Here is a 13,947-nt window from a genome sequence, read left to right as displayed (position 1 = left end):
TTGGCGGTAGCTTTTATTGCCGCCGCTGAATGACGCGGCACGCAAACGCGCAGGCGATTTAAACAAACTTCTGCGGCGGGCGATTCGATTGAAAAACTGCGTTATTGATGTTGTTTTTCTTTGGCTCCTATACCAGTTTTTTGCCGTTTCAATGCAAGAAACTGCTTCGTTGTAACTGATCTAGCGTCAAATATTTTAATTTTTCTTTCGTTATACAAAAAGAACTCCCATAGAAATAAACCATAGACCAACCAAACTGATTTTATTTTGTTTTATCCAGTAATTCGCTATATGCGTGTTCGTTATAGCGAGGTTAGACTGTACTCTCAAACCCAGGCATGGGGTGCCATCTCCCTCTGGGTTAACCAAAGGCTATGAAGTTCCTATCCACCATGCACAATATTGAGACATTGTAAACTTCCATGAGTGTTTAAACATGTCCATGTTGTGGTCCTGAAAGTCCCCCCCATTTGGGTACCGCTCTAGAAAAAAAGCAGCACAAAGTCTCGTCTCTTTCTCTCTCGCGTTCTGTGCTGCTGCGCTGCTTTTTTGCTAGAATGTAGCACACTACCAACTCGCCCATCAGTCTACGCTACTGGGCACCGCTGTGTTGTCTACAGATGCAGTTACAACAAGAGGAAAAGTGTTTGGATTGCTGAGCACTACGTGTGAGGCGTTAAACACTTGTGGAGAGTTCTACCACTGCTGAGCGTTCCGCCAACGTCGTTGCCAATCAAGCATTAAAAATTACGGTGTCAATCAAAAATAGATTTCAGTGGTGCACAGTAAAAATTTTGAACATAGTAGCAACGCACTAGTCAGTAATGTGTTTGAAACAGTTTTAGTTTCACTTTCTAGCAGCAGGACTAAAAACACCATAAATACAGTCGAACCCAGATATATCGAACTCGAAGGGGATCGCGAAATAGTTCGATATATAGATAATTCGATATACAGAAATCGGCTTTTGACGACACTTATGATGCGAAAAATCGATACCGTATTTGTTGCATAATCAACCCACTCACATAATGAACCCACCCTTCACTTTTGAACCCGAGAATTTGGAAAAAGAAAAAAAAAAGCAGCCCGCTCACATGCAAGCGATTGAGCGATCACAGCCACGAGCGGCAGCGATAGAGCGAAAAATTTCCAACTTGCTGGAACTGCGTCCCTCTCGCCGCTCGAGCCACCGCGGCAGCTCGGAACAAGGTTTCTGTGTAGCCGCGGCAGAAATCGCGAGCGTTTTCGCTGCATGTCGATGGCGCGCGCCACTCCGTTTTGGTCGTCTCATCCACAGCTCATTTCTTGGCAGCTTGCCAAGATGCTGCGCAGTGATAACGTCACGGCGCAGGGTGGCGCATTTATCTGTTTATCTTTTGATAGCTCCTGCGGTGGCGGGGAGCGAACTTGGCAGAGTGCCCGTGATGGCTTGATTGCACAAGCCTGGTTCCCTTTAACACGCCGCATTTGGGGCGGGCGTCATGATCGCAGCTGACCACGTGCTTTCGTTGATTCATACGTGCAAGGATAAACGGCTCCCCCCCCCCCCCCCAAAAAGAACCTGCCGCTTTTTAACGTCCGCAGCAGGCCATATCTTACGCTACGCCCCGCGTACAGCACAGCGATAATAGACGACTCTCGCAAGAAAAAAAAAACACAGAGAGAGGGAGAGACCTGCCGCTTCTTAACGTCCGCAGGCGCCGTAGCCACATCAGCCTCCGCGCGCAGAGTGTTCGCAACACACGCTGGAGAAAGCGTCCGACGCCTGTCTGAAAACGGGCGCGATTAGCTGGCTTGACGCATGCGTAAGCGCGTGCTGAAGGAAAGAGATAGCTCGGCAAAAGAATGGGCACACCCACGAACATGTCTTGCAAACGTCATGTACTGGCGCGTGGGAAAGGATAACTGCAGATGCGCGCGCGCCTTTGGGCGCGGCGCTGCCCAGACCAGCCGTCACCGAACTGTCCCCTCATTCCTTCCGCGTGTGGCTTGAAAACGTCACGTGGCAAACGGCCAAGGGTGATGCTATCGTCTTTAAGGAAGGCACACTTTCCAGTGCGTGGTGCGGAGTTCGATATATCGAACGACCGGAGAAATTGAGTTCGATATATGACGCGGCTTTCCTATACTTTTACATGGGATTTTCAAGGGGATATTCCGCGAGTTCGATATAACCAAAATTCGATATATCCGGGTTCGATATAACCGGGTTCGACTGTATTACCACCTAGCATTGCCAGGTGGCGCATGGCTCTCCGGAAAAGACGACGTCAGACTCGTGCTAGCGTTCTGTGGCTGTGCTTGCTGACTGCGCTTGCCTGGATCAAGGTATTGGACCGTTCCTCTCTGAGGACTGTGTGACTTTCTTTTAGAACTATGTGACAATATCATATGTACTAGGAATGAATGAGAATAAATGTGTAACTCACCTGAGACTTTGCTCCTGGAGTCATTGGTGCATTAGGGCTGTTGAGATCCCAGATGAATATTTCTGAATCAGTTGATCCTGATGCCAGTAGGTTTGCCTGAAAAGCAGTAACTCAATGTTAGCCTTCACTGCAGCTCCAAAGAGCAAGTCACCGGAAACTACTACAACAGCTGTGAAAGCGACAACTTCACATTCATAGTGTCAATAACAACGCTAAATATGATACACTGGGCTCGAAAATGAATTAATTTTTGCATCCTCCCATACTCTTCAACAGAACAGAACATAATTCTTTGATATCATACACAAAATAAAGATGACTTTCTGCCATCAGAAGGTCCCCATCATTCCTATTCAGATCTTGAGCGATGAACAAAAAAGAATGTAAAGATATATTGGGGCTCGATGCTGTACTTCAGGGGTTCTCAAACTGGGTTCCGCGGAACCCCTGTGATCCGCGGGCTGTCTTGTGTTCCGCGAGAACCCTCACCGGCCGATCCCCGTTTCAGGTTCATTTTTAGTGTACGCGTGCGAACCAAACAGTGCTTGGTTCGTTAAAGCTAATTTTTACTTTTCGTAGCCTCAAAAAAACAATCTTGCGTGTCACGCCCACGTTAGCAGGCGTCGACAGTGGACGTCTTTTTGCATACGATCGAATTCACGCGCCTACCCGTTTTCTGTGGCCTCCGAGATCACGTCTGCGTGCGTTTTTGAAACACGCGCGCGGAAGTAATCTCGGAGGCCATTAGTTTTTATAAGCACTTCTGTTTGTCGTCATATGGCACTACCCATGCCGCCGTCGCGAAGCCAAGCCAAGCCTAGACAAGCAAAAAGAAGCTCGTTATGTAGCAGAGGTAGCCGGTGGATCTCAACACGCAGTACTTTCGCCCTATTATCATGAGCCAGAAAGCAAAAGGGAGATTGTACGATAGCAGCTATCTTGCATATGGCTTTACGCAAAGTGGAGGAAATCCGCAATGTGTTATATGCTGCGAGGTTTTGGCTAACAGCTCGATGAATCCGGCCAAGTTGTCGCGTCACCTAGCTACAAAGCACCCGGCCTTCAAGGACAGGCCAGTCGAGTATTTCGAAAGAAAAAAGCAACTTCTCGATGCGCAAAAACTGGACTCTCACCACCAGGTAAAAAAACTTGTTAACTACGATAGAGAAGTTGCGTTTCCGACATTAGCGCATCTTGTTGCAGAAATCGGCACCATCTCTCGGCAAAACAAAGGCATTTTACCTCCTCAGCTACAGAATCGCCAAGCAACTGAAACCGCACACTATCGGCGAAGACCTCATCATGCCTTGTATTCAGGATGTGGTGAAGACTGTGCTTGGAGAAGAACAATTGAAAAAAGTAGTGCAAATTCCATGCTCAAACGGCACCGTTGGCCGGAGGATCCACGAAATGGCATCGGATGCAAAAGAGCAAGTAATTAATATTGCCAAAAGGTCTTCAAAATTTGCAATCACCGTGGACGAGAGTTGCGACGTTTCTGGGCACCCGCAGCTTGTGGCATTTTCAAGGTTTATTTCCAACGGCGCCATTGTGCAGGAGTTTCTGTGTTGCCTTGAATTGAAGACAACTACCACAGGAAAGGACTTATTTGACGCGCTAAATGAATTTTTTGGTAAAACGGGGCTCCTATGGGGCAAATGCATAGCCGTGTGCACCGATGGTGCGAAGTCGATGACGGGGCACGTAAGAGGGCTAATAGCTTTAATTAAGCAAGTAAATGCCAACACTGTTTTCACACACTGTATGATTCACAGAGAAGCCCTTGCCTCGAAGGAACTGAGCCCCGATCTCATGGCTGTCATGAGCCATGTTGTGAAAACTGTGAACTGCATCAAAGCAAAGCCGAAAGCCATTCGTCTTTTCAAGGCACTTTGTGATGAAATGGGCGCAGTTCATGAACACCTGCTACTACACACAGAAGTGCGTTGGCTGTCGCGTGGCAATGTGTTGAGCCTAGTGTTCAACCTGCAAGGTGAGCTGGCCACATTTCTCTCAGAAAATGCACTAGTTGAGCCGTTCATGCAGAGCTCTTTTATGGCAAGGTTGGCCTATCTTGCAGACATGTTCGAGCATCTCAACACACTGAACCAGAGCTTGCAAGGCCAACAAACCACCTTAGTGCTTCTGAGCAAATCAAAGGATTTTGCAGCAAACTGCAGGGCTGGATGAGCCGCGTGAGCAGAGGTGACTTTAGTCCGTTCAAAAGGCTTAGTGGCTGTGAAGTCTCATCTGCTGATATGTCTGTGTTCACAGCACACTTGAGCACTCTCAGGGCTCACCTAGCTGGGTACTTCCCAGAAGTTGAAACAGTCAAATGGCTGGTATCTCCTCTCCATGTTGATGTGACAATTCTCAATACTGACAGTGTTGAAATTGAGAATGAGTTTCTAGAGCTCAGGGCAAGCACTGCTCTCAAAGAGAAATTTAATGGTGAAGGCTTAGTGACATTTTGGATGGGGACTGCTCCACTGTTTCCATGCCTCTTTGAAAGGGCAGTGGACATTTTGCTTCCCTTTGCCACTACTTACGCATGTGAACAGGCATTTTCAGCCCTCGCTTATCTGAAGAACAAGCACAGGAGCAGTCTTGACCCGGCAGCTGATATGAGACTGGCTCTGAGTGCTACTGAGCCACGCTTTGACTTGCTGTTAAAAGGGAAGCAGTACCACCCATCACATTAGTATTTGTATTAATCTGTGCAATAAACATTTAACCTTTGCAACTCTCTCTTTGCAAAAATGCACTCGACAACATTACTGGTGTGGTAAGTGAAAACGAGGGGGGGTGTTCCCTGAAACTTATTGAAGGCTTTTGGGGTTCCTCCAAGCAAAAAAGTTTGAGAACCCCTGCTGTACTTCATGCTTTGCTCAGAGCTTTCTTTATATGGCACTGTCACACCCGTAAGGCACAGCAAACGGGACTTTCCCAGTGCTCTCCAGTTGATGTCATCAGGGAAATGGGGCAGTCTATGGTATTATGAATGTACCCTTTTGCACACCTATTAGAGAGGCAGGGAGAATTTTCCACTCCTCCCCTCCTTTTTTGTAGTGTCTTTTAGGCCAGGAGCTGCCCTTTGTTTGAGCTTTTAGTTTCAATAGTATGGAGGCTGATGGGGTACAGGGTTGCCAAGCTGGAGCCTTTTGGTGGCAATGAAGTTAAAATGGTTTGGTTCGGTTTATAGAGTTTTAACATCCCAAAGCAACAAAGTCTAAGAATGAATAGTGTCGACAGGCATGGTGTGGTTGCTGTAATCCAAGAACCCCAAATGTCACGTATATAAAAAAAATACAAATCAAGGATGGGATACTACAATTCTAAAACCAATTCTGTTTCACATTTGTATCCTTCCATATTCCTTCAGTTGAAGCAATGCCAAACCTTATTTACTGGCTCGATCTCAGAAGTAGCAACAGTGTGGTGCTTCTTCAGCCACTGAATAAAGGCAGGGAATACAACTACGAAAAAGAATAATTCCCAGGCTTCATATGAACCTTTTCAATTAAACGATTATGCATGCTTTATTTGCAATGCTAGAAAAATTCTTGTGGCCCCTCAGTGCAGAAAATGACCTTTTTAACGAGTCACTATGTCACTCAGCATGTGGATATGCCACATTCAAGCCGCACTTGGCATCAGCAGAAGTGTGCAAGTATAACAGATGCACAGGTTTAGATCTTGCACATAAACAACAAGTTATTTATTAGCGTGTGATCCCTTGTGCATTGTTTTATACCGTTAGAAGCAAAAGAAGTGGTAGATGGCAAAATAAAATTCCCGTTCAGATTCCTCCACGTGTTGAGTAAATAAATTGAAAATTACACACAAATAATTAGTAATTAAGAATACAAAATATATGTTCTTTGCATGAATTCCATTTTCTAAATTTCTATGTGCTACGCCAGATACAAAGTTGTCAAAGTACAGCTATGTCAACATACAACATAGCATGATGCATCTTCCTCATTCAACAATGAACAATTTTTCATTTATAATGAGCACAAGTTTCTCTAAATTAAATATGGCAAGCACATTAAGTGTGGATCCAGCAGTTAGTGCTAGAGAAGAAAGGCCACTAGTCACAACCATTAAACTGTGAGATCAGTTCCCTCCCCTTGCCAAGAAATGCTCAAAGGAATGCAATTACACAATGAAGAAAATGGCTGCTGGCATTCTATAAAATGCAACTTCAGCCAATTGTACAGCCAGCGGCTAGGTGATGATACATGCCCAATATTGTGGCAATATCAGGTAAGGATAGACAGTAGGCAATACTGTGAACAAAAACAAGGCCAACTCCCGTCTTTCTAAACAAGGGAAAAACAAAAAAGAAATGTGCACGAGTGCTCGTGTGCACTTCTTTTTTGGTCCTTGTCTGTTAATACATTCCAATTACGAATTCTGGTCTACGTAATGAGCATGGTGAGCAGCATAATCATACAACCATGCGGCGTGACATACACCCAGAAAATAAATATAATTCACAATCTCAAAAGATTCACAATTACACAAGATGGAAAGAATTGCCTGCGACGTGTTTTTAAGAAGTTCAGGTTCAAGCACTGGTACGTGAAATAAGACTAACTGTATTTGGGCTCACGTTTAACTGAAAGTACTCACCAGTGGCTATTTCACAACACACCTGGAAGAACGTACCTGAAACGTGTTGAAGTCCAAAGCATACACAGGGCCGGTGTGCTTGTCCTTCTGGCATATTAGTGCATCCTCTCCCTTGATGAGCTTTGCAGGGTCGTAGATGAACAAGTTACCTGCATCCGCACCACCAACTACGACTCCACTAGGCATGTCACCATCCGATATCCCGTGACAGCCCCAGGTAATCTTGTGAAACCTGAACATGTTAAGCATCACCATTTAGGCACACAGTTAACAATGAAACAAGTTTCAGCTTACTAACATCAAGTTATGCTAATTATTTGTATGAGGCACAAAAAGCACTCCACTATAGCACCGAAGCACGCTTCGCCACAGAGCAAACTGACAGGGTGAGACAAGTTTAATACAAAGCATTTATCCTCGACAGCTCCATGCAACTTATCATTAATATGACACACCAAACCTAGAGGCCCTGCTCAGTGATCTGTGCCTTCCATATCTTTCATATTGTACCCATAAAAAAGACATTCTTGCCAGTCTATAGGAACATCAGTGTCCAAAAAAAGGACTAATTTATGAAATTTGCCGAGAGTGCAGCATGAATGAAAAAAAAAAGCACTAAAATTAAATATTAAAAGCACTAGGAATTAAATGGTTAATGATATTTTAACTAACGCAACATAAGCATGCTAGAGATTTTTTATTTTTTTTGTTAGGCAAACGTCTCTTACACCTCTTTACATCTTTAAGGCATTTTAGTGTGTGCCTATCCCAACATCAAAACTGAATATGCTCTCTGATTTAAACAGATATACCATGGCAGTAGCTTCAGTACACAAAGCATTTGGATAGTTTAATGGTGTAATATATTTTCCTAATAAATCTGGCCCAGTAAAAATGATTAAATAAAGCCTTTGAAGTGGCAATAGCACTAAGCTTGCGATGCATCACATTATTACTTTTTTTTTTTTTTTTTTCAGATCCTAAGTACTCATTGGACCACGACGGATATCATGCTCCTTCTAGGATTCAGAGAGCCACTCAAGATCGCCGAATGGAATATGTCATTAATAAATGCATATGTATTACAAAGCTCCCACCTTACTTCTAGCAAAGCAAAAGTTTACATGCCACTGTAGAGCGCACATGATGCTCTCTTGGCTCAGAGAATATATTTTAGAGACTGAGTGACCCAAATATTGCAGAGCTTAAAAATTTAGGAAAAAAAAAAGTGTGTGTGTGTGTGTGGGGGGGGGGGGGGGGGGCGGGAGGGGGGGTCCTTTCACTGGTCACACTCAAACAAAGAATTTTATCAAACTCAACAACAAAATATGTGACTAGATCACATGAGGTAGCCCTTATGCAATCATGGTCAACTATTGGTGACAGCTCAATGAACCACACAGAGGATCTTTTCATGAGCCACAGTTAAAGAAGTAGGGGAGCCAGAATGATCAGACATGAGCAGACACAGTACGCATGTGTAGCAGTGTAAATTGACAGCAGCGCTGTAAACAAACATACGCCATACACACCAAGCAAAAACTGCCATATTTTAATTCCCTATGGTAATTGTTAAACCACCGAACAATATTTCTGTGCCAGTCACACAATGAAACACACACACACTATACTAGGCTTCCCCCAATTGTGGACCACTGTAATAGTTAAATGAGCACAAGAACCTCAATATGCAGACATATTTGAATTTGGCCTCAGCCAAAATTTTATATCTGCTTCCACAACCTACTTAAACATGCTGCAAATATTGGCAGAGTCATCCATAATGAACAACAAATAACAAGAAAAAGAAATACCAAACAGCCATACGCACATTCTTGTAATTTATATCCTTCCTTATGATTTAAAGAAACTGTGCAGTTTAAGGAGCACAAATACAAATGCTTGCAGACCTATCCTGCAGGTTAACCCAGGTTAGGTCTGCAAATGAGTGCCTTAATAGGCTAAATTATAAGAAAAGACAATGATAATAATACTCACTCAAGCAAGCATCTTAGAAATATATGCAACATGACTTAACTATTCAGTATTGCAGCATACACGTATAGCACCTGCAAGCTTTTAGTATTTTCCATCAAACAAACCCCTGCCATGGTCATGCCATGAGCCGATTACGGGCAAAAGGTTACTGGAACACACATGATGCTCACCTGTGATCCGAATCCAGTGATGCCACAAGCCCCATATCCAATCCGGGTTCCGTAAGGTTGAGTGCATATATCTCCACGGCAGCAGTAGTGCTGGAACGATGTGCAAATGAATGAACGGGCAAATAAATCAATGCAGCGAACAGTGCAGCAGCCGGAAAACAACGTGAAGGCATATCACGAGCACCGTTGTAAGTGACCAGGAGTAGGAATCTCACTGGCGACAGTACCTGAATGTCGAATCCAGCTGCTGGGCTGCTGTGCCAGCTGCGATGTAAATCGGGTGGTGCACCGCCGGTGACCATGCGACGTTAGCCGTTCTATCTATCTCTTTCACCTTCATTTTTGCCTGAAATCGAGAGACAAACACAAAACTAAACGCTGGTACGAGGAAGTCTTGGGGCGGCTCGCATGAACAGCCGAGCGGCTCAATGAGTTAAATTGACGCTCACTGAACGACGCTCAGACTGCAAAAAGTTCGGACGCGACGTCACTAGTGTGGTGACTCGACATGTTTTAGAGCAAGCAAAAGCTATATAGAATTACTGTTGAACCTAATCACTCATAGTGCACTTCATCGGCTAGAGCATGAAACATAAAAGGAAGAAGCGATGGACAGCGATTGCATTTTCACAAGCTACCATCAAGCACAGCTGAGCTTACTGGAGAGCAAACTGGTCGTTTTACACAAACTGTCGCCGACGCGCTTGGATGTTGGATGTGCGGCAGTTCTAAATGGTCCTGTGATTAGACTCAAAGTTCGAAATAACGGAGAAGAAAATTAGGAACAGTACCGGCAATCAAATCCAACGTGGCAATAAGATGCGTGTCGCTATTTCGGCGCCCCCTGGAGGAAGTTTTTCTTTTGACAGCCATCCCGAAAAATCCGCTAGCCTCGGTTTGGCTGGTTATGGCTTCATGCCGGAGGATCTACCTTGTATGAAACAGTAACTGACATTTGTATAAAAAATTGTGGACGACATTAACTGATAACAGACCCACTTAGTACTAACGCCGATGCTGCAACCGTGAAGGGCTTCCCAGTTGAGAATCGCTCTAGCTCCCCGTTACAGCGCACCAACGCCAACGCTGCCAATCCTCTTTTCCCCCTAGATCTAGGGAAATTAAACATTGTTTAAAGAAAAAGGAATTTTTGTTATAATCTAGGGAAATTTCGTTCCCTCGATGGGTCATTTTTATTTCGCGTTGTGAAGCAGGGCTCGTTGCTCTCCGGTTCTTCACCACGCTTGGTGCGATTTATCGGCGTCACTACGGCCAGTACGCGAGCGGCGTCGGGCTGGTCGGGCGCTCTTCCCCGCTGGCAGAACACCGCCCGGCCGCGCCGCACAGACGCTACATTCATACTTGCGTCTGCAAAGCTGCCCGCGCGTGGGTCACACTCCTCCTCCGTTTTTTGTATTCGCGGCATTCTTTGGTCACAGCAGTCACACATAGATTGGTGCGTTGCAGTCTGCTATAGCAGTTAATGTATTCTTTAAATTATTAGGTAAAGGCACAGTCTAGGCTTTATCCTGTATACCGTCATTTAAAAGCTCTTCTTTCTGTTTGTATGTACTGTTTTGTTGCAATATTCAATTATTATTTGATGACCATCACGTATACCCAGTGTACAATAAAGAGTTCTCTTGAAAAATGGATCGTATAAAATTTACAGCTTTCAAAGTTTCTATAACGTGTGGCAAAAGGGTCTCTGGGAAATAACAGAGCTTGCGATTCGCATCTTTTTTTCCACGCCAGAACAATTTTAACCGTATCTAGAGAAATCTAGGCAATTTTTAGTTACATTTTGGGGGAGAGGTGGCCTTCCAGGTTGGCAGCACTGCAGCGCACAGAGCAACGTCCGAAAGTATACATGCAGTTTATGAAATCTCAGGCAACGTAGAAAATTTGACGAGCATCATATGGGGCACTTTTCCACTCCTACAAAGCTTCTCTGGCGCGCAGTTCGCCAACTGTTCTGTTACGGGCCTCCGCATACAGCCATCGTTCCCGTCTTTCTTATCTTGTGAGCACCTTGACCAGCGGCGTGATCTCCAGCCAAGCTATGCTATGGTAAAACAACTAGAGTGGCGGACCCCCAAGCACCGCCGCCGAGTGGCTCGCTTCGGGATCCTCTGCTCAGCCCTCGATCGGCTCGCTCGATGGAAGCTACCTTCATTCCGCATCAGGTGCAACAAGCGCCGCCCGATCTGTCCGCACCATAACGGCCTAGTGTGCCTAGGGGACGCCTCTCCCCGTTGACCGTGCTGAGTCACGGGTCATGAGACGTGCCCTAGCCAGATACTCGGATTGGTGTGTGTGTGTGTGTAGGGGGGGGGGGGGGGGGGTAACGTCCCAAAGCAACTCAGGCTATGAGAGACGCCGAAGTGGGGGACTTCGGAAATTTCGACCACCTGGGGTACTCTTCAACGTGCACTGACATCGCGTAGCACACGGGCGCCTTGCTTTTCGCCTCCAGCGAAAAGCGGCCGCTGTTCGATCCCGCGTCGTGTGTGTGTGTGTGTGTGTGTGTGTGTGTGTGTGTGTGTGTGTGTGTGTGTGTGTGTGTGTGTGTGTGTGTGTGTGTGTGTGTGTGTGTGTGTGTGTGTGTGTGTGTGTGTGTGTGTGTGTGTGTGTGTGTGTGTGTGTGTGTGTGTGTGTGTGTGTGTGTGTGTGTGTGTGTGTGTGTGTGTGTGTGTGTGTGTGTGTGTGTGTGTGTGTGTGTGAGAGAGAGAGATACCCGTCCCATTAGTCCCTATCCCCCCCCCCCTTTCCGCGTCGGTTATCGGCTGACCGGCGCGCAACGTATAGGGTTTTCACCTTTTGGTTCAGCCTCGCACGTTGCTCTACACCCTTCTCTTTCATTTTCTTTTTCTTCTTTTCCACCCCCTTTCCTTTTCTCCTTCTCAATGCAAATAAATATTATTATTAACTCTGAACTTGATCATGGGTGGAAGAACGGGCATAGGCCATTGGCTGAAGGAGATCCTTTGGCGGGCGGGAAATCTGCCGTCATTTTCTTGAGTTGTGTCCGACTACATAGAAGTACAGCTACCTTTCGCACAGGTTCTAACACAGCCAGTCCCTCACTTGTGCACATTTTTGGGGACGCATAATCCTTGAACAGAAGCCGCCTCACCGGGTTGGGTCCTTCTTTTCACTGGCTTTCCGCCTCGTAGCAATATATATATATATATATATATATATATATATATATATATATATATATATATATATATATATATATATATATATATATATATATATATATATATGCAGAACAATTAAGGGGAAATGAGGGTGCTCGTTATAATACATGAAGGAAAGAAGCCAACAGTCGGCGAGGCCAAGGAAAGCATGGGGATGGTACTTTATGACTATTTTTTTTAAATGTTTACTTGGATAATCAGAGAAATTAATGTAATTCTGTTTCGGTTCGGTTCCCACCATCGGCACGTTGTTTTTTCTTCTACTTTGCGTTTAATTATCTTTCCCCTAACAGATTAAATTACTAATTTCTCTGATTATCCAAGTAAACATTTAAAAAAAAATAGTCATAAAGTACCATCCCCAATGCTTTCCTTGGCCTCGCCGACTGTTGGCTTCTTTCCTTCACACACACACACACACACACACACACACACACACACACACACACACACACACACACACACACACACACACACACACATATATATATATATATATATATATATATATATATATATATATATATATAGTTGTGACCGGAGTTCCGCCCAGACTTCAGCAGCTGACAATGCATGGCCTACTGTTGTAACCGGAGTTCCAGGCCAGACTTCAGCAGCGGATAATGGAGGCGTACTTAGCGGACGCCGGCGAGCGACCGCGAACAAAAGCAGCGAAGCGGCGGCGACGGCATGTGTTTCCGGCTGCGACGACCAACCCTTCCCGCCCCCACTCCTTCACGATAGAGATCAGCTGCCCTTAGAGCCTTAATCCCCGTGGCGCCACGACGGCGACAACAGGGCACTTATTCTTGTGCTTAAAGGGAAGCTGCACCGGTTTTAGAATTTGATGCGCTTCAGAGGGTCGAATCTGCAGGGTTTGTATGTTAAGTATACGAAATATTTTGGCTTTAGCTTTTGAAATAGTGACGGAATCATCGATTAAAGTTGCTACCGCGTTCAGGCTTCTCCGCAGTGCACAGCGCTGGAGGTGGGATGTCAGTAGCAGACGACAGGAGTCGGACAGGCGGTAGTGACGTCAAGGACGGCGTCTACCTCTCGTCTGCTTCTATTGCCCGAGCAGGCCTTGCATCCCCTGTCGCTTGCAGGCTACGCACTGCAACCTTTTAATAGGGACCCTAGAAATATTGCTAGTCTGCCGTCCGCCGGCCGCGGCGGGGGCTGCCGCTGAATGATCGCCGCGGTGGCGCTGCGGTGAACCGGAGTGCGCTACTGCTGACGGAGCAGACGACGCGCGCGCCCGTGCGCTTCGAAATGCATTCGCTGCATGCTCATTGTCAGGTGCCTTGTACATGCGATGCCGCTCTTTAGTCTTTGATTTCAGTTTAGTCGTAATATTGAATTCGCAGCCGAGTTGTTAGCATAACCACGGATGCGACTTTTTCTTTTCGTGAGCGAAGTTTTGTGCGCATGCCCCTGAGCCGATGTAGAAACGAAGCTGCTTTTTATACCCTATTATCCTGCTGAAGCTACCGCCGTGCCGTA

The 13,947-nt window shown here is 45.6% G+C and overlaps 1 protein-coding gene across 4 annotated transcripts in view; it reads right to left on the bottom strand.

Annotated features, from left to right (window-relative positions):
- Sec31 (COPII coat complex component secretory 31) overlaps window positions 1-10,223 on the bottom strand; it is a 182,666-nt gene extending 172,443 nt beyond the window's left edge. The window contains exons 1-5 of one of the 4 annotated variants that reach the window (XM_084588119.1): window positions 10,030-10,223; window positions 9,466-9,584; window positions 9,239-9,328; window positions 7,107-7,302; window positions 2,433-2,528 (exon numbers count right to left, since the gene is read on the bottom strand). In XM_084588119.1, coding sequence (XP_084444245.1) covers window positions 2,433-2,528; window positions 7,107-7,302; window positions 9,239-9,328; window positions 9,466-9,578 — 495 coding nt within the window. In that variant the 5' untranslated portion in view covers window positions 9,579-9,584; window positions 10,030-10,223. Of the gene's footprint in view, window positions 1-2,432; window positions 2,529-7,106; window positions 7,303-9,238; window positions 9,329-9,465; window positions 9,585-9,898 lie in introns of all 4 variants that reach the window. The other 3 variants (XM_084588121.1, XM_084588117.1, XM_084588118.1) reach the window with 3 other exon arrangements.
- Window positions 10,224-13,947: the final 3,724 nt, after the last annotated feature.

Source organism: Amblyomma maculatum, chromosome 1 (genome assembly GCF_055883805.1).
Source record: "Amblyomma maculatum isolate TAMU_Amacu chromosome 1, ASM5588380v1, whole genome shotgun sequence".
NCBI lineage: Eukaryota > Metazoa > Arthropoda > Arachnida > Ixodida > Ixodidae > Amblyomma > Amblyomma maculatum.
Note: the sequence above shows the minus strand (reverse complement) of the source record. Positions and strands in the feature narration are given on the sequence as shown.